This window comes from Astyanax mexicanus, chromosome 12 (assembly GCF_023375975.1).
Source record: "Astyanax mexicanus isolate ESR-SI-001 chromosome 12, AstMex3_surface, whole genome shotgun sequence".
NCBI lineage: Eukaryota > Metazoa > Chordata > Actinopteri > Characiformes > Acestrorhamphidae > Astyanax > Astyanax mexicanus.
The window spans coordinates 8,382,295-8,408,545 of record NC_064419.1 but is presented as its reverse complement, the minus strand read 5'-3'; the positions used below and the strand labels follow the sequence as shown (position 1 = coordinate 8,408,545).

General features: G+C 39.7%; 1 protein-coding gene across 4 annotated transcripts in view; it reads right to left on the bottom strand.

Moving 5' to 3' along the window:
- The window catches only part of itgb4 (integrin, beta 4), a 39,154-nt gene that overhangs the window by 10,655 nt on the left and 2,248 nt on the right, over positions 1-26,251 (bottom strand). For 2 of the 4 annotated variants that reach the window (XM_007236947.4, XM_007236948.4), the window contains exons 1-30: positions 18,319-18,685; positions 13,555-13,634; positions 13,312-13,394; positions 12,773-12,868; positions 11,950-12,154; positions 11,414-11,510; positions 11,018-11,189; positions 10,530-10,793; positions 10,161-10,250; positions 9,937-10,047; positions 9,405-9,572; positions 8,939-9,015; positions 8,495-8,694; positions 8,160-8,263; positions 7,808-7,903; positions 7,266-7,395; positions 6,505-6,630; positions 5,767-5,873; positions 5,599-5,647; positions 5,105-5,299; positions 4,832-4,935; positions 4,679-4,737; positions 4,201-4,224; positions 3,966-4,114; positions 3,677-3,856; positions 2,710-2,858; positions 2,090-2,294; positions 1,022-1,339; positions 365-513; positions 63-243 (exon numbers count right to left, since the gene is read on the bottom strand). In XM_007236947.4, coding sequence (XP_007237009.3) covers positions 63-243; positions 365-513; positions 1,022-1,339; positions 2,090-2,294; positions 2,710-2,858; positions 3,677-3,856; positions 3,966-4,114; positions 4,201-4,224; positions 4,679-4,737; positions 4,832-4,935; positions 5,105-5,299; positions 5,599-5,647; positions 5,767-5,873; positions 6,505-6,630; positions 7,266-7,395; positions 7,808-7,903; positions 8,160-8,263; positions 8,495-8,694; positions 8,939-9,015; positions 9,405-9,572; positions 9,937-10,047; positions 10,161-10,250; positions 10,530-10,793; positions 11,018-11,189; positions 11,414-11,510; positions 11,950-12,154; positions 12,773-12,868; positions 13,312-13,394; positions 13,555-13,627 — 3,961 coding nt within the window. In that variant the 5' untranslated portion in view covers positions 13,628-13,634; positions 18,319-18,685. Of the gene's footprint in view, positions 1-62; positions 244-364; positions 514-1,021; positions 1,340-2,089; positions 2,295-2,709; positions 2,859-3,676; positions 3,857-3,965; positions 4,115-4,200; positions 4,225-4,678; positions 4,738-4,831; positions 4,936-5,104; positions 5,300-5,598; positions 5,648-5,766; positions 5,874-6,504; positions 6,631-7,265; positions 7,396-7,807; positions 7,904-8,159; positions 8,264-8,494; positions 8,695-8,938; positions 9,016-9,404; positions 9,573-9,936; positions 10,048-10,160; positions 10,251-10,529; positions 10,794-11,017; positions 11,190-11,413; positions 11,511-11,949; positions 12,155-12,772; positions 12,869-13,311; positions 13,395-13,554; positions 13,635-18,318; positions 18,686-25,744; positions 25,822-26,251 lie in introns of those variants that run through there. The other 2 variants (XM_022670847.2, XM_022670846.2) reach the window with 2 other exon arrangements.

Sequence of the window (26,251 nt, the reverse complement as noted above, 5' to 3'; positions counted from 1 at the left end):
ACTTTCAGCTTTTAAAAGATTAACTTCAGAGCTTTACACCACTAATTGAATAAGGTACCCACCATCCTCCAGAGTCTGGCACTGCACTATGTCACTGTATTCTCCGTCTCCCTGCGAGTTATAAGCACACACGCGCATCTCGTAGTCGCAGTATGGGTACAGGTTGGTCAGCTCGGCCTGAGTGTTCTTCACATCTACCACCTGAGCTTCAGCTTCAGGGTCTCCATAGATCCAGTACTTGACCTGAACACAGAGGAATACACTAAATCAGCAAAACAGCAAACTGAGCTACACGGCTAATGAGCAATGGAGGCTTATTATTTGATTAGCTTAACTTCAGTGTGTGTGTACTGGTGTGTGTCACCTTGTAGCCTTTGGCACCCATCTGGGGCTTCCAGTTGAGGCGGATGTTTTTGGGGCCGATGGGCGTGGCCTCGATGTTGGCGGGGCAGTGGAGGCGGCCACTGGGAGCACTCTGCTGGAACGACATATCTGTCTTTTTTGAAATATCTCCTGTGGTAATAAAGACAGACAGTAAGATAACGAGCAGAACATCCCAAGTAGCATGTTTTCACGCTGTCATAGTCAGACGACAAATAAAGTTAATTTCTCCTTAACGTGCCGGATTTTTATGTAAAACAGAATGTGTGAGGGGAAATCATTTCTCTAAAATGTTCAGTCACCCAAATCAGGACATTTTAATTTAATTTTTTAATTAAATTAAAAAAAATTAAAAATTAATTTAAAAAAATTAATTTAAATTAAAAAAAATAAAATTTTTAATTTTAATAAAGAAAACATTATTTACAGAAAGTAAAACTTATGTGATGTATGCTATGGTTTGCTTTATACACAGGGAAAGGTCAAATCGGATCTCATCTGATCACACTGGGATTGAACTTTAATGTGAAGTGTAAGCAGAAACTGGTCAAAGTAGATCCAAATATCATTCTGCTACAAAACACGTTTCACATTTTAATGTCAGGTGTAAACAGGCCCTGTGTCCTCTGCGATGACTGACCTCCTCTCATATCGATGATGTCAACCTGTGTCTTGTCTCTGATGGCGTTGTTGGCACTGGGATCAAACAGCTCCAGTTCGAAGGTCTCAGGCTTTATGGGACCCTGGGCCAAGAGCGGGTTCAGCGTGATGTTTTTCTCAACTTCTCCCGGGGCGAATTTGAGCTGGCCGGTCTGGTTCAGTTGAGATGAGTTGCGGACACGCCAGTTCATGGTGGACTGGTTCTCCTGGCCCTGGGTGCGGATCACCGGGATGTTGTAGACTGGATCGCCCACAAAGAAGCTCTGTTTGTTGTTCTTAAACGTTATGGCACTGGGGTCTGTCACAAAGTGATAAACAACGTTACACATACATCATTAACCCCTCAAAGCCTGAACCCTAAAATAAGTACCAGAAAATTCTTAAAAGTTAATTTAAGTTATTTTTGACTTTTTTTTTTTTTTTTACCAACTATTAAAAAATAAATAAAAATTCTAAAAATATGACTTATATTATGTATCCTATATAAAATACAGCAGGAATGTATTACTCAAAGCAGTTTTTTTTTATAAATAAACAAAACATAGAGAACTCAATATTAATACCTCAGTCCGGTGCAAAAATTATTCACAAGAAGGCTGAAAACATGTATTGGATTTTTTAAAGTAATTAAGTAATGGATTAATTATCACTTGTTTGACTAAAATAAGTGTAGTCAAAATATATCTCTGCAAAACTAAACTGTACAAGCTAGCACAAACTCTTCTTCACATATAGTGGAGATAAGATTACGTATAATTTATAATATTTACTAATTATTTGATTAATGTGACAATATAGCAATACACACCTTTGGGCATAATGTGTACTTACATTTGTGGACATACAATGTACTTGTACAAATATATAATTTAATAATTGTAGTCGCAGCCCCATTAAGAAGAGAAAAGTGAAAAATACCTAGTTTCTACTCTTAATCTAAAAGATAAACAATGTGGATCTAGCAACTAAAAATAAGCAGATAGATGATAAGTTTCCTGTTTATGTGTGTGTGTGTGTGTGTGTGTGTGTGTGTGTGTGAGAGATTCACCTGGCTTATCAGCGATGTTGATGGTGGTCCGGGGGATCCGCCCCAGTTTGGCCCCCTGCCTGGGGTTGCTCAGGTCAAGCACAAACTGTTTGAGCTGTTTGTCCAGCAGAGAATCGGTCTCGGCGAGCTGCAGCAGCTTCACTTGAACCAGTTTCTGCGTCTCTCCCGGCCCGTATGCCATGTCTCCGTCCACTGACACGTAGTCCTGCAGGTGAGAGTGCAGCGTCAGTGTCGGAGGGGCGGACACTGTGACCTTCAGCTCACATTTTAATGTTCATAATGTGGTCTGTAATTCGGTTTGAATAAGGATAATTAAATATAAATAAGGATTATTTCTATTAATGCTTACATTATCACACTAACTCAACCCATGTCTCTGGAAAAGCAGCATTATAAAGCTGTAGTTACGGTTAGAGCTGACAGAACAGATGAAACTCCAGCTCTGTCAGCACACTGTATCATAGGAATGGGTGTAATGCAACAACTAGTAACACTTGGATAAGTTTTGGTGTTACCAAGCAAATTATTATAATAGTCATTATATTACTACATATACATTCTATAGTATATAAGGATACTGGTCACATCGAAATCACCTAACCCTTGATCTTTGACCTTACCTTTTTGTCCTTGGCGGTGAGGTCACGGCTGCTGTAGGTGACCTGTGTTCGACCGTCTTCAATAATCTCACGGCTGATTGGGATGTTAGCCACAGCGTCTTGGCGAGAGAAGGTGTATGATGGCTGAAGGAAGGTGAAGATGCTCTTAGCTGCAAACATACACACACATATACAAATTATTGACAACAAATCCCTTTCATTCTGAATCAGACAAACATTTTTTCTACTACATCTGACTATGATTTCATTTCTTACACAGATTTGGACTGATACTCTGATATTGAACACAAATTCCTAACATTACATTAAATTCTAAATACTAATTTTTAATCTGACACTTGACTTTTTCTTTCTTTTTTGATTCTAACTCTAAATCTAATGTTTGACTAATCTTGACATGATTTTACACACTAAGAAGCTTGTCGCTGGGGCTGTACCTTATATTGTGGTACAAAAAAGTACCTTTCAGTGAAAGTCCTTTTTTGTACCCATATTTTTGTGCCAGTAAAGATTATAAAGATTATAAACATTATCATCAACTAAATATGTGTCAATAACTTAATGATCTAAATTTGTCTGGCTTTCACATAAAAAAATCTGCAATTAAAATATATATAGTTTATTAGGACAGTGATACAGAATACTGAGTGTACCTTTTGGCTGGTTAACTGGTACAAATCTGTACTTATTGATGTTAGGAATGACTTTGTACCTCAAAGGGCCCAAATCTGACTCTGTAAGAACCAATATTGTACCATTGAGGGTACAATTCTTAAGAAGTACAAAAAAATACTCATATCGTACCTCTGTTTCTTAGAGTGTAGCTCTAATTCTGACTCTGATTATAACTCAGATTCTGACACTGACTCTAATTTTAACTGAGATTCTGATTTATATTTAGTCTGATTCTGAATTGAATTCTAATTCTGACTGTTATTCTAACTCAGATTTTGATTCTAATTCTCACCGTTTTCTTTGATGACAGTAATGTTGACGAAGCGTTTTCCGATCTTGGCGATTCCGAGAGGGACGTCGATGGCCTCCACCAGCAGCTCCTTTTTAGCATCATCCTCATCCTTAATGAAGAGTGGAACCCTAACATCAACAGACTCCACACCTTCCTGCAGCTCCACTGCTCCGGTTGCGTCTGAAGCACAAAAACAAAACGTGTTTCCAGACATTTCTTCAGACCAGCACCTACAGTAAGCCCTAAAACTCCTTGTTCACACAGGAGTGAAGGATGAAACAAAACTCACCTCTGTCTGTAGCAACGGTGTAATATCCAGGCATCACCCGCAGGTTGCTAAAGTTTCCAGACTGAACCTGCTTATCTGTCAGGTTCACAATGTCGTTATAGCTGCCCCGGGGAGCTGGCAGAACCGTGTCCACAATTGTGTTGTTCTGTCTGATGCAGAAAAAGCAGAATGTGAACATCAGCTAATAAAGAATAAAAAACAATTATTTTTAGTCATTTTTATTAAATGCAGTTACCTCTTTCCTGCATTTCTCTGAGTCCTGCAGCAGAACAAAAGAATATCAGTCATCACCAGTAAACAAACAGTAGGACATTTACTTTGTTGAATTACACAGACATGCCAAAAGTCTTGAGACATCAGCATTTAATAAATCACAAAGTGTTACGTCAGGGGACGGCTTGGAAATGGCCACACCTCTATAAGTTCTGAGGTGTTATCTTGTGTCTTGTGAGTGAGGCTGAACACTGTTTAGCATGGTCACGGTAAGGCCAGGTAAATTATAAGAGTTTGAGTGTGGCCTGAAATATAAGTGGGAGTGCGAGATAGATGGGAACTTCCATTCCTGAAAATGAGCCAATATTTAACATTTCTGGATCCACAGTGTCACAGCATCATAGTGTCACAGTGCAGCGTTCTTTAGTATGATTACCATATATATATATATATATATATATATATATATATATATATATATATATATACTGTCGACGCACCTGAATCTGGTCTTTTGTACGGTCTGAGCTCCAGGGATCCGTCTGAACACGTCGTTGAGCTGTGAAGAAACACAACCAGGGTCAGGGGTCAGGCAGTTTTGGTATTACAAAGTAAACCCCCACTGTGAGAATATGTTTTAAAGGTCAACTCACATTATCCTCCACCTCCTGCCTGAGCACCTGTGTGTCCCGAGCATCCAGACGACTGAGATTGTCTGAAAACTGCCTGTTGAGCCGCAGTGAGACCGGGAAGTCAACTACAGAGAGAAACACAAGGAAAGTACAAATATGTTCATGAAACTAAAAACATACACACACACACACACACACACACACATATATATAATATTAAGATATTCAGTACATACATTAACCTTTTCAGTATCTACTACTTATTATTCAGTCCTTTAGTAATTCCAGACTCACTCATTTCTTTAGGATTGGGCTGTATTTGGTTCTGTGGGTGGTTGGCCGGCCGGTGGACATTGTCCTTCACTTTCCAGCGAACAACATCTGTGCTCTTAGGTGGGCCGGTCCGCACCATTGGTGTGTCCAGGTGGTCTGAGGTCAGTAAAGACTGACGTAGCATGTAATGATCTTCCTTAAAGCCGACCATACGACCTGCGTAGTACCAGAATCAGAAATAAAATCAGAACCATCATAAAGTTGCTCCAGATAACTCTGAAAAGCTGTAGGCTAAATAAGTGTTAAATGTTTAATTTTGTTTAACACACTTGATTCAAATATTTACATAAACCATATACTATAAAAGAAAATATGTACATTACATGTACATTATATTAAAAATATTATACTTTTTTTTTTCTTGGGAAAATTATTGGCACATATGAATCCAGTCAGCTCTTGATGCTGCCAGGTCTGGCACTAAAATCTACATGTGCAAGTAAAAGAATGATTACCTTTGGCGCAGCACGGACAGCACAGGGCTAAGAGTCGAGCCAGACAGGCCTGATAGAGACCCAACACACACAAAACAAACATTAAATACTATTCACTGAATAAAATTTATTATAAAAGTGTACAAGTATTTCACATATTTGTTTGTGTGTGTGTGTGTGCGTGCGTACCTTGCAGCAGGCACAGTATTTCCAGCAGCAGAGCAGCAGAAGACCCAACAACAGCATCAGGAACATGATGAGAGGAATCAACCACAGAAAACCTCCAGGAGGACAGTCTAAACACACATGCAAATATGACTTTTTTTAGAGTATAAACACAAATATTACCCTCTACACAGAATTAAATGTTGGAGAAAACAGATCTACTTTACCTCAGCACAGTGAGTGCTAGAACTCGCTGCGCTCCAGTAGAAATTAAGTGAAACAGCACATCATTTTTTTTAACCTTTTTTCTCCGCAATTGAACGAAATTAACCCAACCACTCACTAGAAACTTCCCTGATACCAGGAGGTTAGAACAAGTGCACGTCTCAGGTCAGATCCTGCCTCATTTTCAGATGTCGCTGATTCAGCGCCACTCGATAGTTAACACATATGGAAGAAAAGTGCTGGATTCCCAGCTCTGAAACATCAGCCAACTGATGCCTATGCTGGCCAGCATCACAATGGGAGTAATAAGGGATAAAAGCACAACCAATTGAGAGCACAACCACTCTCTTCTCTTTGACTCCAGCTACTGATGCAAAAGCAGCATGACCTGGCATTCGAGCAGGAGATCCTTGGATTATAGAGTCAGCGCACTAATCTTCTGAGCCATTCAGAGCCCACAAAATGTTGAACTGTTCAAGTTTAAAACAAACCAAGAAAAACAAAAAATAGCATGTGGTTCCTCTGCAGGTTCCTTACCTTTCTTTTTTAGCACCTGAACCTCGTGTTCTTTTTCAGTAGGGTTTGGTGGGTAGTCCACGGTGTAGTAGTACGTACAGTCGTCGTCCTCGTCACGGTACTCGCACGTCTCGATCACTTTATCTCCTGAAAATTAATTAACAAAGCGTAGCAGTCAGTACTGGGAATATTGGTGTGCATTTGGATATATATTCATCAGACCTGTAAAGCGCTTGGGTTTCACTGGATATTACATCAGAGCAGTACACAGGCCTGTTTATACAGACACAAGGAAAACATGAAAACTTCTCAAAGACAGGGACGTGGACCCGGGACCCCAGCACTGGCAGGCAAACATGCTAATCAACCAAATATTTTATCTATGTTTGGAAAAATGTCCTTATATAGACTCTATATAGACTTTAAAATCTCTGACTCATAAATTATTTTGTTTTTAACTGTTGTTAGCTAGCAATTTTAACAAAACTAACAGTAAAAAAGCCTTTTTTAATTAAAAAGCAACATTCTGTAATTGGAAACTAAAATGTGATATTGTACTGATATACCATTGTTAAATACAGCCTATAATTAATCATTTAGGAAGAAAATGTACAAAATAAATCCTTTTTTTACATACAGAAAATATCGAGTTTTTTTTTTTACACCTTTCATATTTTTAGCAAATTAGTCAATATCCTTTATATGTTCAGTACAACATATATACATATAAAATATACACAAGTGAATTCATTATTCATTGTTTGAATGTGTGTTCCACTTACTTTCCTTCAGCTCGTCCACCATCACCACTTTAAATGGACAGTCCCTGCACTTGTCTCCTTTCCGCTCTCCGGTCTTCCAAGCCTGGCACTGAACACAGCTCCTCCTGCTCTCACACATGCCCAGCTGAGCCTGAACACACACATACAATAAAACAAAAATCATCATCATCTATATAATCTGTATACTTTATATACTCCACATACTCAGCATTATCTATGCACTCCAAATACCCTGTATACTCTTTATAATCTATATTATCTGTATATTATATATGCCGTGCAGTTTACATTTGCCAAATGTTATTGTTAAGTGTAGCCAAATATCAATATTTTTACTGAAACAAATGACTTAACCCCAATTTGACTACTTAAGGTCACTACTTTATTACTCTACACGGTAGCGCTAATTAAATTAATAGGGTAAAGAACAGTGGCTGTTAAAATCTGAGAAACTGATACCAACAAATCCACAATTCCTGGTATTTACTTATGTAGGAGTATTTTATTCTCTTAAGTAACACAAATGCCATGAAGTATCTGACCTGGAAGTTCGGTTCACATGTTGAACCCAGAGCCAATCCAGTATGTTCACACTCACATCGTCCACACTTACACACACCCCGACCATTACACAGACCCTGAGAGACAGAGAGAGAAAAAGAGAGAAGGGGGAATAAGTATTAAAGTGAAGACAGCATGTTGCATAGTACTTTCCTCATTAACATATCATTTGCAAATGACACAGCCCTTTATTAAGCCTGCTGTGCATTATGCAGACATGTCAACAAAAAACATGGAGTAAACTAAAAATTAGAGTAGAACAGGTTCAATATCGACTGTGCCTCTATATAAACAAATAAAACAAGTAACCTGTATAAGTGTGCATATATTTACCCCTTTATTGTCCCGGCAGGTCATGTTACTGAGCGGACACTCGCAGGAATTCCCTGTCCATTCATCATCACACACACATTTCCCCAAAAGGCATCCGCCTCGGTCTGAGACATACACATACAGACACAAAAACATCAAAAGGACTACACTAACTACTCTTTTACATATGTATCACAGTTGATCATATATGTTTAATTACATATAATATCACATAATATCTCAAAGTGGATATAAATGTTTATAAATAGAACTTCTGCAAAATATGCAGATATACAATGTGTGTTTGTGTATTGCACTGTTTAGATCAGTAGTGTAAATATGTGTTGAGCACTGACCGTTACAGAGGAAGCCACCGTATCTCTGGCACTGTGATTTGTCGTACTGGCAGAATGGGCCGTCATACTGGCTGGGGTTGTGACAAATACAGGTTCCACACACACAGTCTCCCCGCCCACTGCACGGCTCTGTCTTATTAGGACTAATACACTCCGCATCAGACTGGAACTGAGCTGAGCAATTACAGAACGGACCCATCCTGACAGAGAGAGAAAAATAGAGGGGGAGAGAGAATTAATATTAATGGTCTTGAATTGTCATCTCTGAAACTGTAATATTTTGTAAACGTATTGTACTAAACTAAACTTATTTAAAGTGAATGTAATTAAAATGAGATAAATTAAACTGTACTGTACTTAACTGAACAAAACTGAACTAAATTAAACTGTACTGATCTGAACTGAACTGAGAAACTGTAAATTGAGGGTCCAGCTCTAAATTACCATTTATTGTAACAGCGGCACACTCCACACACCAGGGCCCCGTTTCCATTGCACCGGGGTGCCCTCTCTATTGGGTTCTGATAAAGAAACACAGTGCAAAAGTAAGTATTCAGTTCCTGTCTCCATACAAAAACTATTAACAAATGCTGGTGATGTGTGTAAATAAGTGAATAAATAATATGCAGGAGACAAACTTAAATATGATTTTCATATATTTTAAACACAATTGCTATTTATTTACTAAATTGCAAAAAAACAAAAAAACACAACAAACAACAATAAAATATAAGATAAAATGCATTAATAGGTTTAGTACATTTTATTTTTTCAAGCTTATAAAATGAACTAAATAAACAGTTAATATGTGTTTAAAAAATAATCAGTGTGCATCTAAGAGACTCTTAAGAGTGTCTGAGTGAAGCTGTGTGACAAACTAAGTAAAAGGTAAAACGGACCACTCACTTACCTTCTCACACTCGCATGTTGCACAAAGCACATTAGTCTGGATCCGAAGGGCGGAGCTAAAGGTGGTGGGTTTGACCCTCAGGAGCCCTGATCGATCATTGGGACTCAGGCTGCACACATGCTTATCGTTGTATTCGGTCCTAGCACTCAGACGCACAGTGACGTTCGCCTACAAATCAGGGGAGGGGGAAACACACAGATTGGTAGTTTAAAGACATGCTGTGTCAATGCTGCCAAGGCAGACGTGCCTGCTGTAGTTAGGCTAAGTACTCTAGCTGATGTTAGCTAAAACCAATAAAAAATTAAAAGATGTGTTCTGTTTGGCGTTTAACGTTAGTAACCAACATGCAAGAAAAAGAGGGGGGGAAATTAAAGTAAACTCCACATGTCATCACTTCTACCACTGTTCGCTAAATTCTGTTTTGCCCTAAACAGAATAAAATAATAAATTACTGACATAGATAAGATTACTTTGATCTGAATAATGGGATCGACAATTTTCTCATCACAGTGTTTGTGTAGTAAAGACTCACTATTTCGCCCGGCTGGATCCTCAGGTCTCCTCCTCCTGTGGCCGAGAGGACCTGAGAGTTGATGGCTTTGGGTCTGTCCTCTGTTTGGATGCTGATCTTTGAGCGGATGCTCTGCGAAAAAAAAAAAAAAAATACCAACAGGTCTTAGGTAATGGGCTCTGACTTTTTATTTAACAGTATTTGCATCAGTTTAGCATTACAATCACCAGCAGTATTACACATACCTTGAACGCATTCTCTATAATATGCAGGATGTTGGAAGAGTCGTCTGTCAGCACTCCCAGCTCAGCAATGGGGAAGTACTCCAACAGCCTCTGCACAACACACAGCAAAAGTGTCAGTATTCTTAGTATCAGTATCAGCATCATTAGTATCTGTAGCAACATCAGTATCAGTATAAACATCAACCTGTATCAACATCAGGATCATCATCATTATTAGTATTGACATCATCATTAGTATCAGATTCAGCACCATCCTAATCATCAGTATCAGTATCATCATAATCAGCAATATCATTCCATCAACACCAGAATCAGTATCAGAATCATATATAGCAATATTAACATCAGTATCGACACACAAACACTCACCTCGTAATAGGACAGAGAGTGGTTGGTGACGGCGAAGACGGGGATAATGTTGTGCTTCATGAGGGTGCGCACCAGCGTGGGCACAGAGGGGTAGTCCTGTAGGGTGGCATGTGTGTAGCTGCCCCCCGTGTCCAGGTGGCATTTCTCATCATTGCGGTCCAACACTCCCGCCAAGACATTCACACCATCCGCCTCATAGTGGAAAGCTGACTCAGTGGAGAAGACCAGTAGGTGAGTGGTGTCATTCCTCCATCCTATCTGAGACTACACACACACACACACACACACGCACACACAGACACAGGTAAACAATAATAATTAGAGCTGGTAAGCAATTGGTAATCACATGTATTAATCATTAATTAATTTGTCTCTGATTATAAAGAAAGTTTTTCTGTGTAGAGTCAGTGTGAACGTATTGATTACTGCCAATAAATCATTAATAACAGCTGTTTAAAAGCTGTGATTGAATCAGATAAATGCCATACCTGGCACACGGCTGCTTGCAAGATGGCATCAAAGCCGCCTTCTGGAGCATCCAGGTTACCAGATATTCTCTCTCTCTGCAAAATCTCCCTAAAAGTTTTGATGTTGTTGGTGAGAGGGATGACGTGCCGAAAGGAGAAAGGAGGGTCGCTGTTGGGCCATGGCTGCGCCAGCCTGATAAAAGGGTGAGAGAGGAAATCTTAGGATGTGTGAGGAGAGAAAAAGAGAGATCTGATAGAGACTGGGCTTTAGATCCTCACTGTGGTTACCATTTCAAATTAAGGGTGCTTCAAAGTCTTTGGGAAAAAGACTGCTCCAGAGAGTCCTATTCTATTGACAGAACAGCTACAGTTCAATCCCAGTATTGAAAGTTATGAACAGATCCACTGCAGACTTACTTGGACGGTCGCATGTCCGTCTGTGGTTCAATCACTTTATCAACGAATTTGCCAAATCCGATGGTGTAGTCATCAGACAGCGTGCCAACCAGTTTGGCTGTAAATACACATATACACACACAAACACACACACAGATAAAGATTTATTGATTGTTCAACTGAATATTCAAACAATTAAACCTCAATCAAACAGTTAAACCTCAAAACATATCTTGTCTCTCCATTTTTGTTTTTTTTTACTTTTTGTCATAATATAAATCTGATGCTCTTGATATTGTATCAGAATTTATGATTATTGGACAAATAAAAATGCTCCAAAATGATCTGGAATAAATTATGGGTACTTTTAACATTGACTTTAATATTTTTTTTCCTTATCCTGTTAAATTGCTGCAGATATGGTGAAAATGTTTTGTTGTTTTATCTGAACCAATATTTTACTTGAAAAACAAAAACTACAATTATAAAATATAAAATATAAAAATATTTTACTCATAGATGTTCAAAAATGTTCATATTATTTTGTTGTTATTTACCCAGCTGGTCTCCCATCTTTTTCAGGTTATCCAGATCGTCGGACATGGAGTTTGAGAAGTCCATAAGGATGTAGAGGTCGAGTGGCCCACGGCCCGGCTCAAACACTTCCATCACAAGCTCCCTCTCTTCCCCCGGCAAAAGCGTCATTGTCATCTGCTGAGGAGCCACCTGAGCGTAATTCCGATTTGTATCGATTTGTACATTCTGAGTGAGAAAGAGAGAAGGGGGCGAGGGTATTGGCAGCATTAATCTATGAGCTTTTTCACAAATGAAAGTCTGGACCGTGGTTGATGTGTTCGTACATTGTATACTGCACATTTAGTTTGGTTAGTGTGGGATTTACACTTAAGTTTAGTGACTGAGGGCAATAAAGTAATTCACTACATCAAGTCATCCTGTGCAGAGTCTTTCATTACTACTTATACTTCACACTGATTGGTTTGTAGAATGCTATCATTTCCAAGTGTTTTGCAGCGTTCTTCCTCCCTACCAGAATCAAACTTCCTTGGATTGCAGACAAATCATGCACCAGAATGAGTGTAACAGATTTCCCATGGATGCATTTTATTTCTGTTTATAATTAAGGGTTAATTCACAGTTACAGTAGATACAGGAGTCACAAATGAAATCTGTTGTACCCATAATGCTGCGAGATGTGCCCGCCCACTCAGGGAGCCAAAATTTCAACACAACACTGCTTCTTTTTCTTCTTCCATTGTTTAATGGGTGATTAGAGTCTGTCTTAACTGTAATTGGTCTAAAAGACTTAATCATCTAAAAAAAATTTCACATATACATGTTAAAGATACTGGCGTTTCTCACCTCCAGTGTGGACATGGACCCCTGTACAGAGACCATCTGCAGGCAGCCATGAGACTGCAGGTTCTTCAGCAGATCACAGCGTTCATAAGGAAACACCTGTTTCAAACATATAAACACACACACACACATATTCAGAGACATGATAGTCTAAAATAAACTGGCCAATGAATGGAGGCACAAGGACGATGTTTCTAATAAAGTGGCCAGTGAGTGGTGGTGCAAGGTAAGTGTTTCTAATAAAGTGGCCAGTGAGTGGTGGTGCAAGGTAAGTGTTTCTAATAAAGTGGCCAGTGAGTGGTGGTGCAAGGTAAGTGTTTCTAATAAAGTGGCCAGTGAGTGGTGGTGCAAGGTAAGTGTTTCTAATAAAGTGGCCAGTGAGTGGTGGTGCAAGGTAAGTGTTTCTAATAAAGTGGCCAGTGAGTGGAAGCACAAGATTGGGGTTTCCAATTAAGTGGTCATTTAAATCTGGAATTATTTTTAGAACAGGTGACCTGTACAGGTGGGAATATGCAACTCAGGGAATATGCAAGTAGGCTTACCTCATCAGGACAGTAGGCACAGTTCGGCCCTGCCTGCAGGCACACAGAGCAGTTAACTGCTCTGCTAGCCGAACAGCGGTTTCCTGTTGACAAAATGAGATATGTACTGAGATGAGGCTACAGTCTATATCTAAATACATATATTAATAACACTCTAAATGTACCGGTAGGTATATTGATATACACTGAGAATTGTAGAATTTCTGATATATACTGATATTAAACATAAAAAGTTATTCTTACTGCTCTCAGCATCACAGCCAAAGACGAACAGAGATATAAATACAACAGATACACTCAACAGCCATCCTCCCATCTCAGACCTGCAACACAAAAATGTTAAATTATAAACTTTACACAATCACACAGTTGAACAATACAGTTACACAGGGGACAGAAATGAGCATCATTATATATACTTACACTGTTAATTCTGTGACACTAAAGACTGTGACACTTTTAATTGAGCTAGAAAACAGCACCCATACTTTTTTAATAAAGTGCAATGTGTGCTCTTTTACTTCAGTTTGCTTGTGGTAAAATACATATATTTTACTATATAGTACAGTTTATTATGTTATGTATGTTCCTGTTTTAGTCAGTTCACATTTTAAATACAACTGAAGTTGACACAGAAGACACACTCAAGCATTACCACCTGTTCAATAAACTCAAACACACACACACACAATTCTTTTTCTTTCTTTTCTTTTGTTTGCTCCCACTCTCTCTCACTCTCACCCTCTTTTTTTCTGAACACATCAAAGCGGGTCAGTTTCAGCGCTCGTATATCACAGATCAGGCAGACAGGTCAGTGAAAAAGCGGCGCAGCGATGCCCCTCAAATTCCTCTGAAATCCTCCACACATGCAGCCCATCAGCCCAGAGAAACAGCAGGATGTATGCTTAAAGCGATAGTTCAGCCAAGCTGCTCACACTGCCCCAGGTTCAACCACCACTCACTTGAATCCTATGGAGGAGTTTAGGTATCTCTGATAGACTGGATGATATGGTTTCTGACACTTTAGGACTCACTGTTTTTGGAACATGGACTGATGTTCTGCATGGAGCAGAGTTAAACACATTAGTTTGAATTGTATCTAAAGTCTAAAATACTCTCAGCTCTAGACTTTTACAGGGTCGGACACTCAGCTCTGTAAGTTTACGTGGTTGGACGTTCCGCTCTGTAAGTAGTCTGACACCCCACTCTGTAGCTTTACATGGTCGGACAGCCCGCTCTGTAACATTACATGTTCAGACAGCCCGCTTTGTAACTTTACATGTTTGGACAGCCAGCTCTGTAACTTTACATTTTCGGACAGCCAGCTCTGTAACTTTACATTTTCGGACAGCCAGCTCTGTAACTTTACATATTCGGACAGCCCGCTCTGTAACATTACATGTTCGGACAGCCCGCTCTGTAACTTTACATGGTCGGACAGCCCGCTCTGTATCTTTACATGTTCAGACAGCCCACTCTGTAACTGTACATGGTCAGACAGCCCGCTCTGTAACTTTACATGGTCAGACAGCCCGCTCTGTAACTTTACGTGCTTGGTCACACCACTCTGTAACTTTACATGTTTGGACAGCCAGCTCTGTAACTTTACATTTTCGGACAGCCAGCTCTGTAACTTTACATATTTGGACAGCCAGCTCTGTAACTTTACATGTTTGGACAGCCCGCTCAGTAACTTTACATGTTCGGACAGCCCGCTCTGTAACTTTACATGGTCAAACAGCCAGCTCTGTTATTTTACATGTTCAGACGGCCCGCTCTGTAACTTTACATGTTCAGACAGCCCGTTCTGTAACTTTACATGTTCGGACAGTCCGCTCTGTAACTTTACATGTTCGGACAGTCCGCTCTGTAACTTTACATGTTCAGACGGCCCGCTCTGTAACTTTACATGTTCAGACATCCAGCTCTGTAACTTTACGTGGTCGGACATCCCGTCTGTAACTTTAGGTGTTCAAGAACCCTGTTCTGTAACTTTACATGCTCTGACACCCCGCTCTGTAGCTTTGTACAGTCATACAATCCGCTCTGTAACTTTACGTTGTCAGACACTTGGCTCCTTTTAATGTTTGGACACCCCAATCTGTAAATTAACATGTTCAGACACCTCACTCTGTAGCTTTACCTTGTCAAATGTCCCGCGCTGTAAACTTATATGACTGGACACCCCGCTGTATAACTTTATGTGATCACACACTTTGTGGATAAGTTGCTGTGGTATCTAAACTTATAGTTTTCAAAAATAACCACTCACAGTTGAGGATGAAATATCTAGGATGGAGGAAATTTTACCAGCTGACTTGCAGGGATGCCATCCTATTAATGGTGTTCCATGACTTTGTCAATGTATAAAACGCTTAGAAAAGTAAAAATTCATCAGAGCGGTACCTCTAACAGTAACCCTTGTTTCCAACTCTACTCCTGTTGACACAACAGTGCCAGCAATGGTGTGTGTGTGTGTGTGTGTGTGTGTGTGTGTGTGTGTGTGTGTGTGTGTGTGTGTGTGTGTGCAACAGCATGTTTTTCTAGCCGTGGGTGTTTTATGAGGCAGAACAGAGCCAAACACATTATTACACCGAGACAGTTTGAGCAGGTCTCGGCAGAGCCGGACAGATGATGGCCGGGTTTCTTCCATCGCCAGTGTTTCAGTGCAGGTATGTGAAGGCAGAGTCAGCGCTGGCATGCGAGACTGATCAGAACAACTGAGAATGCACTAAACTCTGAGTGTTCCCAGAACAGAAACACTCTCCACTGAGCTCATATATCCTCAGATTAAAGATTCAGAACCAGTAGCAAAAATGTGCTCCTCTCTGTCTGACCAGAACCTCTTAATGTTTATTTTATTTCAGTCGTTTCTGGTTTTCACACCACTTTAAAACCCTTGCACTGCCAAAACAGCTTGTCAAGCATGGCCTTCACTAGACCTTTGAAGGTGTCTTGCTCTATCTAGTATAAGACTAACGACCATCCATACTGTTATCAGCAACAAGTCCAAAAGCCGGAGTTTGCCATGGTATGGGGTTGGGTCGGCACACTGTAATACAGTATTAATGCAGAAAACGACATTGAGATATTAGAGCAGCATAAGCTGTCTTCAGGAACACACCATTTACAGGACCAGTCATGCACAATGTACGAAGGTATGGCCATGGAAGAGGAGAGTACATGTGCTAGACTGGCCTGTCTGTAGTCCTGACCAGTTAAAAATAGAAACGTATGGAGAGTATTGAAATTAAAAATGTGACCCATGAACACCTTAAGACCTGATTGAAGAAAGATTAGCAGCAGATCCTTTAAGTTCTGTAAGTTAGTGAGTTCTGTAAGTGAGAACTCCATGAGTTTCCATGAGCCTTGTTCCCATGACCCTGATGTTGCAGGTTCACCAGTTGAGTCCTTCTTAGGGCACTTTATGTAGGTACTGATCACTGCAAACCAATAACACCCGACAATACCTGTCTGATATTTTAGAGACCCAGCCGTCTAGAACAGCACAGTTGGGTTATTGTCAAATTGTCTCAAAATTGAATGACTGTACACAGTTCCACTGCTCCACAGCAAAATTCTAGGGAATTCATACATATATGTTCCTCTACTTGAATTTCTCATTCTTAAATTATTACCAGTACCTTTGCACTGAGAACCACCAGAGCATGAGGCTACCACCAACTAGTCTTACAGCAGAAACAGTTTAAGCAAGGTTATGTGTAGCGCCTGTGTTTCCCACCAGATAATGTGCATGCTGTTTTGCTGTTCTACACAGAGTGCACTTTTTTGGCTCATAAGATCAAAGAAACTTTTCCACATTTTCAGATTTCAAGCAGGCTGTCACATGTCTTCAACTTAACAGTGGCTTCTGTTTTCCCACTCTACCATAAAGGCCTGACTTAAGGGGGGCTGCAGAGATAGTTCTCCAAACTCAATGTCTGGAGTGACAGCTGGATTCCTTCTTACGTCCAGGATAAAAGCCATAGAAACCATTTTTGCTTGCATGCTCAATTCTTTTAGGTGGCAAACTCTAGAAAAGTTACATTTTGGGATAACCTTCTATTTTAAACTTAATGAGCACTCAATATAAAGCCTGAACTTTATAAACACATTATGAATCTGTCATAGACTTTTTGTGACTTTTTTTTAACAAACAATATTTTAAGAAGATATTAGTGAATCATATGGAAAATCTGGCAGTGTTTATGATTATTAGCAAAATCTGAGTAACATATAAGAAGCTTTTTAGTAACACTAAGGTGCACTAAATGTACAAAAGTATTGTGACACCTGCTTATTTTTGCTTGTACTAAAATCAAGGGTATTAAAAAGAGTTTATCCTGTTTGTGTTAGATGAACTATGTCAACTGTCTAAGAGACTTTTTTTTTTACTCGATATTAAAGTAGAAACTTTGTTGTAAAGATTTGATTGCATTCAGCAATTTGTTTTGCATTAGTAAGGTATGGATGTTATGTTGGATGATCTCCACCGCACTTCAACCCCAACTAATCCCATCCAAAAGTATTGGATGGAGCTCCATCATTCTAGAGAAAACAGTTTCACTGCTCCACAGCACAATGCTTGGGGGCTTTACACACCTCTAGTCCATGCCTGGTTTAAGCATGGTGCCAATTGGTTTATGTTCATGTTCAGTCCTATTCTATTGACAAGTCTTCACCTCTACAGGTACTAGACAAGCTATGGGTTCATGTGCATTTAAGCATCTGTGTCGGTAAGGAGTGTGAAATAAAGCAGCAGAATTAAAGCAGCATTAATTAGAAGTGGTGCCCAAAAGTATTTGGACATTGTGTAGTACCGAAGCTCAAATCAGTAAGCCATAATATGCAACTGAGGAAGTCAAAAGTTGAAGGTGAAGTTTGCTTAACTAAACTAATGCCAAGCTTATAAAACACATTGTACACACATGCACACACCCTAAGTTTGTGTTACAGAGTGACATAACAAAGACGAGAGAGAGGGAGAGAGTGCTGAGCTTCACAAACCTCTTAAAGTGAAGTTTCCCAATCCAGAACTCAAAGTCCAAACTCAAATAAAAAAAACAGGCAGATAAAATCCTTCTGTTTTTGCGTCACTCCCAGAGAACCCTCAGTGCACAGTGTAGTATGTCCAGCAGAGCTGCAGCTCCTCCACAACAACCCTCAGCTCCTTTCCAGGGTCTGTGCAGTGTATAAGTGTATGAGTGTGTGTGTGTGTGTGTGTGTGTGTGTGTGTAATGCCAGCAGGGCTGAGAGACTGTTAGCCTGTGTGTGTGCGCAATAGTGTGTGCGCACCAAAGAGTGTATGTGTGTGCGCAAGAGAGCTAGCTCTTGAAAGGTTTTAAATCCCTCCCCTCGTGTCGGGTTCTCAGGTGGGCTCTATCCTGCTTCTCCTGCCTTTCTTTTATTCCTCCTCAGGAAGGTGATGACTGACCCCACCCCTCACTCTGATAAGCCACTCCCCCTCACATGCACATTTGTGCACGCACACACACACACACACACACACACACACATACACAAACACACACTCACTAACATTCCTTCAGGGAAAAGCTCACCTGTGTGGACATGAGAGAGTGACGGGACAGAGAACCCCACCCTCAGGGGGGAGGGGGAGTGAGAGAGAGTGCGAGAGAGAGAGAAAGAGAGAGAGAGAAAGCAGGAGTGAGTAAGAGAGAGTGTATATATAATTGTTCACTGTAAGGGAGTGGCAGCTGAAGTTTTTTCGCCTGCAGGCTACACAGATCCATCACTGCGCAAATAAGTGCAACACACACACGCACACACACTGCTGCCGGTAGATACAGGTAGGAGGAGTGTACGGCTGGAGTAATGCTGTGTTCACTCTGGCCAACACTCTTAACCTCAGATACCCTCATACCTTTACACACCTGAGAAACTGGACACCCTTCACAGATTTTTTTTCTCTACTCAATTATACTGTACTTACCTCTACCACACTCTACTCAATTTGGCTTTAACCGTACTGTACTTTCCTCATCTGTACTCTACTTAACTCAATTCTACCTTACTTTTAATCCACTCTACTGTAAACTACTTAACTTTACTATAGTCTGCTGAACTCATCTGTACTCAGTTCAGCTATACTGTAATCAACTATACTGTACTGTAGGCAGCTGTACTTTACTCAACTTTACTGCAAGCTATTTAACTGTCGTTTCCTAAGCTTTACTATATTTAACACTATTGTACTCTGATCAGCATTATTTAACCCAAAGCCTACTCCTTTAAACACCACTACACTGTGAACAACTGTACTGTACTCAATTTTACTAAACTCTGACCAAGTATACTGCATTCTAATCAATAATACCCTTCTCAATTTTACTATACTCTGATCAGGCTTGCTGTACTGTTCTAAACCTTGATGTACTCTAATTAAATTTACTAACACAACCACTATTTTCCTTAATAGTCCAAACCAATGCACGTAATTTGTAGGGCTGGACCCGAATATTCGGGTATTCGGATATTCGTTCGTTGAGTAGGTATTCGGTTTTTAATTTTGGTATTCGGATATTCGTTTTTTTTCTCCTTTCCAGAGTTCCACCTCACTCTAACCACTTCTGTTTTCGCGGGTCCCGTCAGAATATCTTGCGCGCGGGACAGAACTGAACTGTTATTGGCTGGAGCGGGAGTTTAATCCAGACGATGCGGGAGCAAATTAATAAATAGTTAAGAAAACTGTAATAATTGTAAAAAAAAAAAAACCTAAAGAAAACTCTCAACGCGCAGGATGGACCGACACACACACGCACACACCGATGGTGTTTGGACTGGGGTAAGGAACGGGACCACACTATTCAGCGCTGCTGTTTTAATAAATATATAAGTAAATTTGAAGCATTAAATGTAGTTTATTTAATTTATATTAGGAACGTGGGGCGGGAGCGGCAGAAATGTGTATGTGGCGGGCGCGGGATTAAAAGAAGCAATTTTTTTGCGGCGCGGTAACGAGACAGAAACGCGGGAGCGTGGAAGAGTGGGTTTAAAAATCAGTCTCGCGCAGACCTCTATTATACATGATAAAAAAAATGCAGGCTCTTCGAAACTGATTTATATAATAAAACGTAAGGGGTAATGTGGCAACAGTAGGGGCTAAATCGGTTACAAAAGCCTGGCCTACAAAAATGATGTCTGAACGAATTTCCTCTTATCTAATATAATTTAAAATGGTTTAAAAATATAAAATAATTTCTAAGCAAACGAAATATTTAATATTGAGCTTATAGCCCAAGTGCAAAAATACAAAATCAGTAATACGGCTATGCCCTGCACAATGCTTAAACCGAAATAGACCAAGTACAATAACGTCATTAACAATGACTTTCCTCTACTCTAATATAATTTAACATGGTTTAAAAATATTAAATAATTTCTAAGCAAACGAAATATTTAATATTGAGCTTATAGCCCAAGTGCAAAAATACAAAATCAGTAATATGCCCTGCACAATCCTTTAACCGAAATAGACAGTTTACAATGACTGTCCTCTAATATAATCAACAATGTTTAAGAATATAAAATACTTCCTGAACAAACGTTTTTTTTGTTTGTTTTTTTAAGCAAATAGCCTAAGTGTGAAAACACAAACAGCAATTTACTGGGCTGGCTTGCGCAGCGGAGAAACCGTGCAGCAGCAGCCTCGGTGTGGGGCAGCAGAAATTCCGGGATGAAAACACAAAGAAATCTGGGCTAAAAACACAGAAAAAATATGGGGTGAAAAACACAAAAATCCGGGATAAAAACACCAAAAATCCGGGGTGAATATGTCTCGTCGGTCAGAGCAAATTGAACATTTTTCAGTGGATTAAAGGGGCCGTGATTTTTTTTTTTTTTACCTCTTTTTTTTAAAACGAATATTCGAATATTCGCTTCGAATCAGTGCCGAATATCCGGAGCTCAAAAAACGCTATTCGGGCCAGCCCTAGTAATTTGTTTGTGCTATAATCAACTCCACTGTACTCTGATCAAATCTACAACTTTCAAAATCCAAATTATTGTGACCTATTGTGATCACTTTACAGCTCTTCCTTAAGCTCTCACCTTAAAACAGCTCAAATCAAATCTCTTAAGTTAAATTACGTCTGTAAAAAGTACACCAGAGTCTGTCTGGAGGACGTGTTGATGGTCAGACAGAGCTCTTTGTTTCCGACACTGATCTCAGTGTTAAAGCGTGACTGAACTCACGAGCTCCAAAAACGTCAGAGCTTTAAAGTCCCTCAACACGTCAGGATTCAGGCGTTACAGCTTAATAACAGTGCAACAAAAATACTCTTCAATTTAAGACTCCTTGCAGAGAGAGACAGAGAGAGAGAGAGAGAGAAAAGAGAGATGAAATTGTGCATTCCTGTGTGGCAGCAACAAAGTCAAAGGCTTGCCAGCGACTCTTTTGTAGAGGTGACTCGAGAGACAGAGAGAGAGAGAGAGACAGAGAGTGAAAGAGAGAAAAGAGCGACAGAGAGAGTGAGCAAGGAAGAGAGACAGATAGAGACAGAGAGAGACCAAAGAAAGCAGAATGTACAAATCTTCATGCCAAAACGACAAACAGGCAGATACTGAGGCCTTTTACTTTTCTGCACTTATAACACCAACATACACTAAAGAGTACTACGCAAACTCTGTAGAGAAGTATTTATAAAAAATTAACCTATTTGCACTATGCCTAATGCAAAGCATAATTTAGAGGGGTATAAAGTCCCCAGCATTGAGTTGTGGTGCAGTAGAACTGTGTTGTCTAGATTGATTGAGCTGTGACCAAAAATTTTGGTTGGGAAGATGTGGGGAGTTAGGAGTGAGGTGGAGTGGTGATCACGATTCAACATCCTGACTGCACTAACCTGAGCTCTTGTCTCTAAATGCAATCTAATTCTCAAAGCAATGTGAATATAGCTGAATATAGCTGAAAGCCTTTCCAGGACAGTAGAGACAGTTACTTCAACAAAAGCAAATAAACTCCTTTAACAGCCTTAATTTCAGAAAAAACAATGAACAAGCAGGTGCCCAATACTTTTGTCCATATAGTACAAGTGAGTATGTTTGTCTGATCAGTGCAGTAATATAAAAAAGTCTATTACACTATCCAAAAAAGAGAAGCCCAATTGCATATTAGGAAAAGAGACTTGTTTGTCATCACTCACCTCCAAACCTTCAGCATTAAAGTCTAACTCGTCTAATCTGAACCCTGTCATTACTGACACTGTGGAGGCATTGTTCCAGCTGTTTATGAGGGTGATGACAGTGATGTTTTGAGCAATAATGACACATCTATCTCCGCACCTAGTGGTCAGTAGGTCAGACACAAAAAGATACAGTCATGTGCACTGTACATCAAGAGTCTAAGGACATCTAAGTGGTTGCTATGGGGTTTATAGGCAGTTACTGTGGTTACAGTTACAGTGGTTGCTATGCGGATGCCAGTTCTTTTGTTATGCTATTCCAATCGGTTAATATAGGGTTGCCAGGCAATTGCACTGTTCCAGGTCCATGCTATGGGATTGCTAAGCAGTTGCAAAGCAGATTTCAGTGGTTGTTATGCTGTTCTAAGAGGTTGATGTGGGCTTTTTGAAAACTGAAATTGGACATGAACAGAATGTGTTTTTATAAAATCAGAATTGGTAGGTTAGATTTTATAAAGAAATAAGAAATCTAAATCAGCAAAAAAATGTAACTGTAGGTAAGAACCGAAAAAAAAAAAAACGAAATTTGGAATGAAAAAATCTCTATTGGGATCCTCTACCTTGGGTCTTATTGGATCAGTAATCTGTTGTGCAAGGTTCTGGATATCTTACAGATCTTTGACGTGATTGGATTAAGCATTTTAAGAGTGCTGAATAAAATTGCAGAATTGAGCAACAGCTTTTATACAGGACTCATCCGACCAAACCCTTCACCTCCAAGACCTGCCCGAACTGTACCTGTGGACCAGGTGTTGCCTCAGAGTCACTACTCATACCAATTACACACACATGCACAGTAAAACCATGGTAACCTGGACTCAGAGGAACTGTATTTTCCTGAGGAAAGCTCTCAGAACCGCTGAGCACACAATGAGTTCTGCATGAGTAAGAGCTGGGGTGTGTCCCGAACTGGGTGTGAGTCAGATAGAGCGTCCTTCACACACACACACACACACACACACACACACACACACACACACACACACACACACACACACATACACACACACACATACACACACACAATGGGAAATGTAAAGTACATCTCTCTCGGGGGGCATGATCTTTGGAAATCTTAACTACTGTTAACTACTTAACTACTGTTTTCCTTCATAAAATTCCTCCAAACACTAAGCCTCGCTTTCACTGTCAAACCACTTACACTGCAGCAAACAACCTGAGATAACAGGCATGTTTACAGCCCATGTAACATGCCCATTAGAGGCCTGTATGGGAAGGCCACCTGGAAACAAGAAAATATTGTCCATAGGTTGCATGTTAGCCCACATATGAATATCAGTGATGGTCCCACTTGGCAACAGTGATGAGACCAGGAGAGGTAAAACATGGGCAATATCTGGGCTTTCCACTGCACATGGAGTCTAGATAGAACCCATGTGAGATTAAGGTGGGCTGTAACTTTTATGTCCATTTGTGAAGACCAATTGGATCTAAATAACACCATGTACAAATCCACTCAGAGCTATCCATGCCCACATAGAACCCTCAACCACATTCCATCCAACTTAGATGGATGAACTTGATCTTGACAAACAACAATCTATTACTTTAAATATGTATTTGGTCTAAAACCATTAATTAACTCTGCATCCACCATGAATGTCATGGTTAAATCAATGGTTAAATTACGGTTAAATTATTCAGGATTGTGTTTTCCAGCACAAATATTATCTAGAAATGATGCATTATTCACTATGAATATTTAAATATCTATCTAGTTTCCACTATGTATTATTCTGTATCCACTATGAATTATTCTGTTTCTACTAGAAATTATGTACCTACCATGAATTACTCAGGATCTACTGTATTTAGTATCCATGAATGATTCAGTATACACTATAAATTATCCAGTATACACTATGAATTATTCAGTATCCACTATAAATTGCTTGATATGTGTACAATATCCATTATAAATTGTTCAGTATCCATTATAAAATATCCAGAGGGGTTTCTTACTATCTACGATCAGTACTATGACACCAGCATCTACTATGAGTTATTTTGTATCCATTGTTAGTTTTCCAGCATTATTGGGAACTGCAGGTGTAAACTGAGATTAATTATACATAATCCTAAAAAAATCATCCACACACAGGTGAATAAAAAATAGTTGTATACTAAACTACAGAGCTAGTGGTAATTTACTAATAAAAATATACATCTATGTAGATTTGAAATAAGTCCAGTCTGAGGAAGCTGCCCACGTTCTTGAAACTGAGTCTAAAAGAGCTAAACTGAAGAACCCCCTAAAGAGACTCTGTGCCCTCCTGGCCCCAGGGTCTATAGATCCACTCAGACAATGGCACACGAGACACTTTCTCACATCTCTCTTTAGCTCCAGCTCATTCCTCTGTGCCCAGTTACAGACCCAGAACCAGGACAGAAGCAGCACTAAAATAAAACACTGTACTTTTCAAAAGTATGTGAACACCTGCTCCTCCAGCGGTATTAATCAGGAGTTTGTCCCCAAGTATTTGTACAGCTGGGGGTAGCCAGGACTTGCCCCCTTTACTTCAGTAACAGTCTCAACTCTTTTGGGAAGGCCTTAAATTAGACATTAAAACACTGCTGTCAGGAGGACTTGATTGCATCTAGCCTCAGATGCTGGAGTATTTCTTATCTTTAAAGTGCTGGATGAGAGAGAATGCAGTTCCACTGCTTAACACAGCTCAATGCCATAGGGATTTATACCTCTCTAGCCCACACTTGGCATTGGGCATGATGACCTTTAGATTACATTATCACAGCTCCATCAGAGTTTACAGTTCTATTGGTCAGCAGCACTTACTTTTGGACATGTTGAGTTTATTATATGATTAGGGCGTTTATGTTTAAAATTAACTGCATTACCTACATTAACCACAAACTACAGTTTATTTACAACTTGCATATAAATATAAAATATATGATAGATTTTTGTGTGATGCCAAAAAAAGAATCCCTCAATAAGTGGTTGATGTAATAAACCTTTTTAAAACTAAAATGAACTTCTCATAGCATCAAGGCTTGAGACGTCTTTAAATTAGTTCAGAAACTGTGAATAATTCTACACACAAGTTCTGACTGTGTTTTTCAGCGACACTAAATGGCTTTGCTTACAGAACCCTTTGTGGCACCTGTGACAACCTAAACAAACACAGACATAACTGCATCAAAATCATAAATTAACTCAAAACTTAAAAAAAACAAAAACATGAACTTACTTCTAAATAGTGATACATCCAAACAGTTTAGGGCAAGGTCAGTGTTGCTGCATCTCCAGTTTAGTGACGTATTCGTCTGATCTGCACTGGTTCTCATTTAGAGACCAGCGCTCTTCTAATGTGTCCGGACGCAGGCGGCTTTCCCTCCCAGACTGAGAGCGTCACTGCACAAGAATGAGTGAGACCCCCCTCTATCCCCCGGACCCTCTTTCAGAGCACTGAACGGTTCACACATTAACATCACAAAAGTCCTGTCTCTCCTCCAAATAACTCAGCCTGACTTTGGACAGCACTGACCTTTTTGCAACTGGCCAGCTTGTCGTTTAAAACCCCCATTACACCTGTTCTATCCATTAAATATACACTTGATGATTTAGCATTCACTTTCAGTAATGTTGGGTAAAAAAGACGTAAACATGAATTATGCTGCAAGCATTCAGAACTAAAAACACAACATTTGGTCAACGTGAAACAGAAAAAACGCTGGGGGTAAACTGACCCACTTTC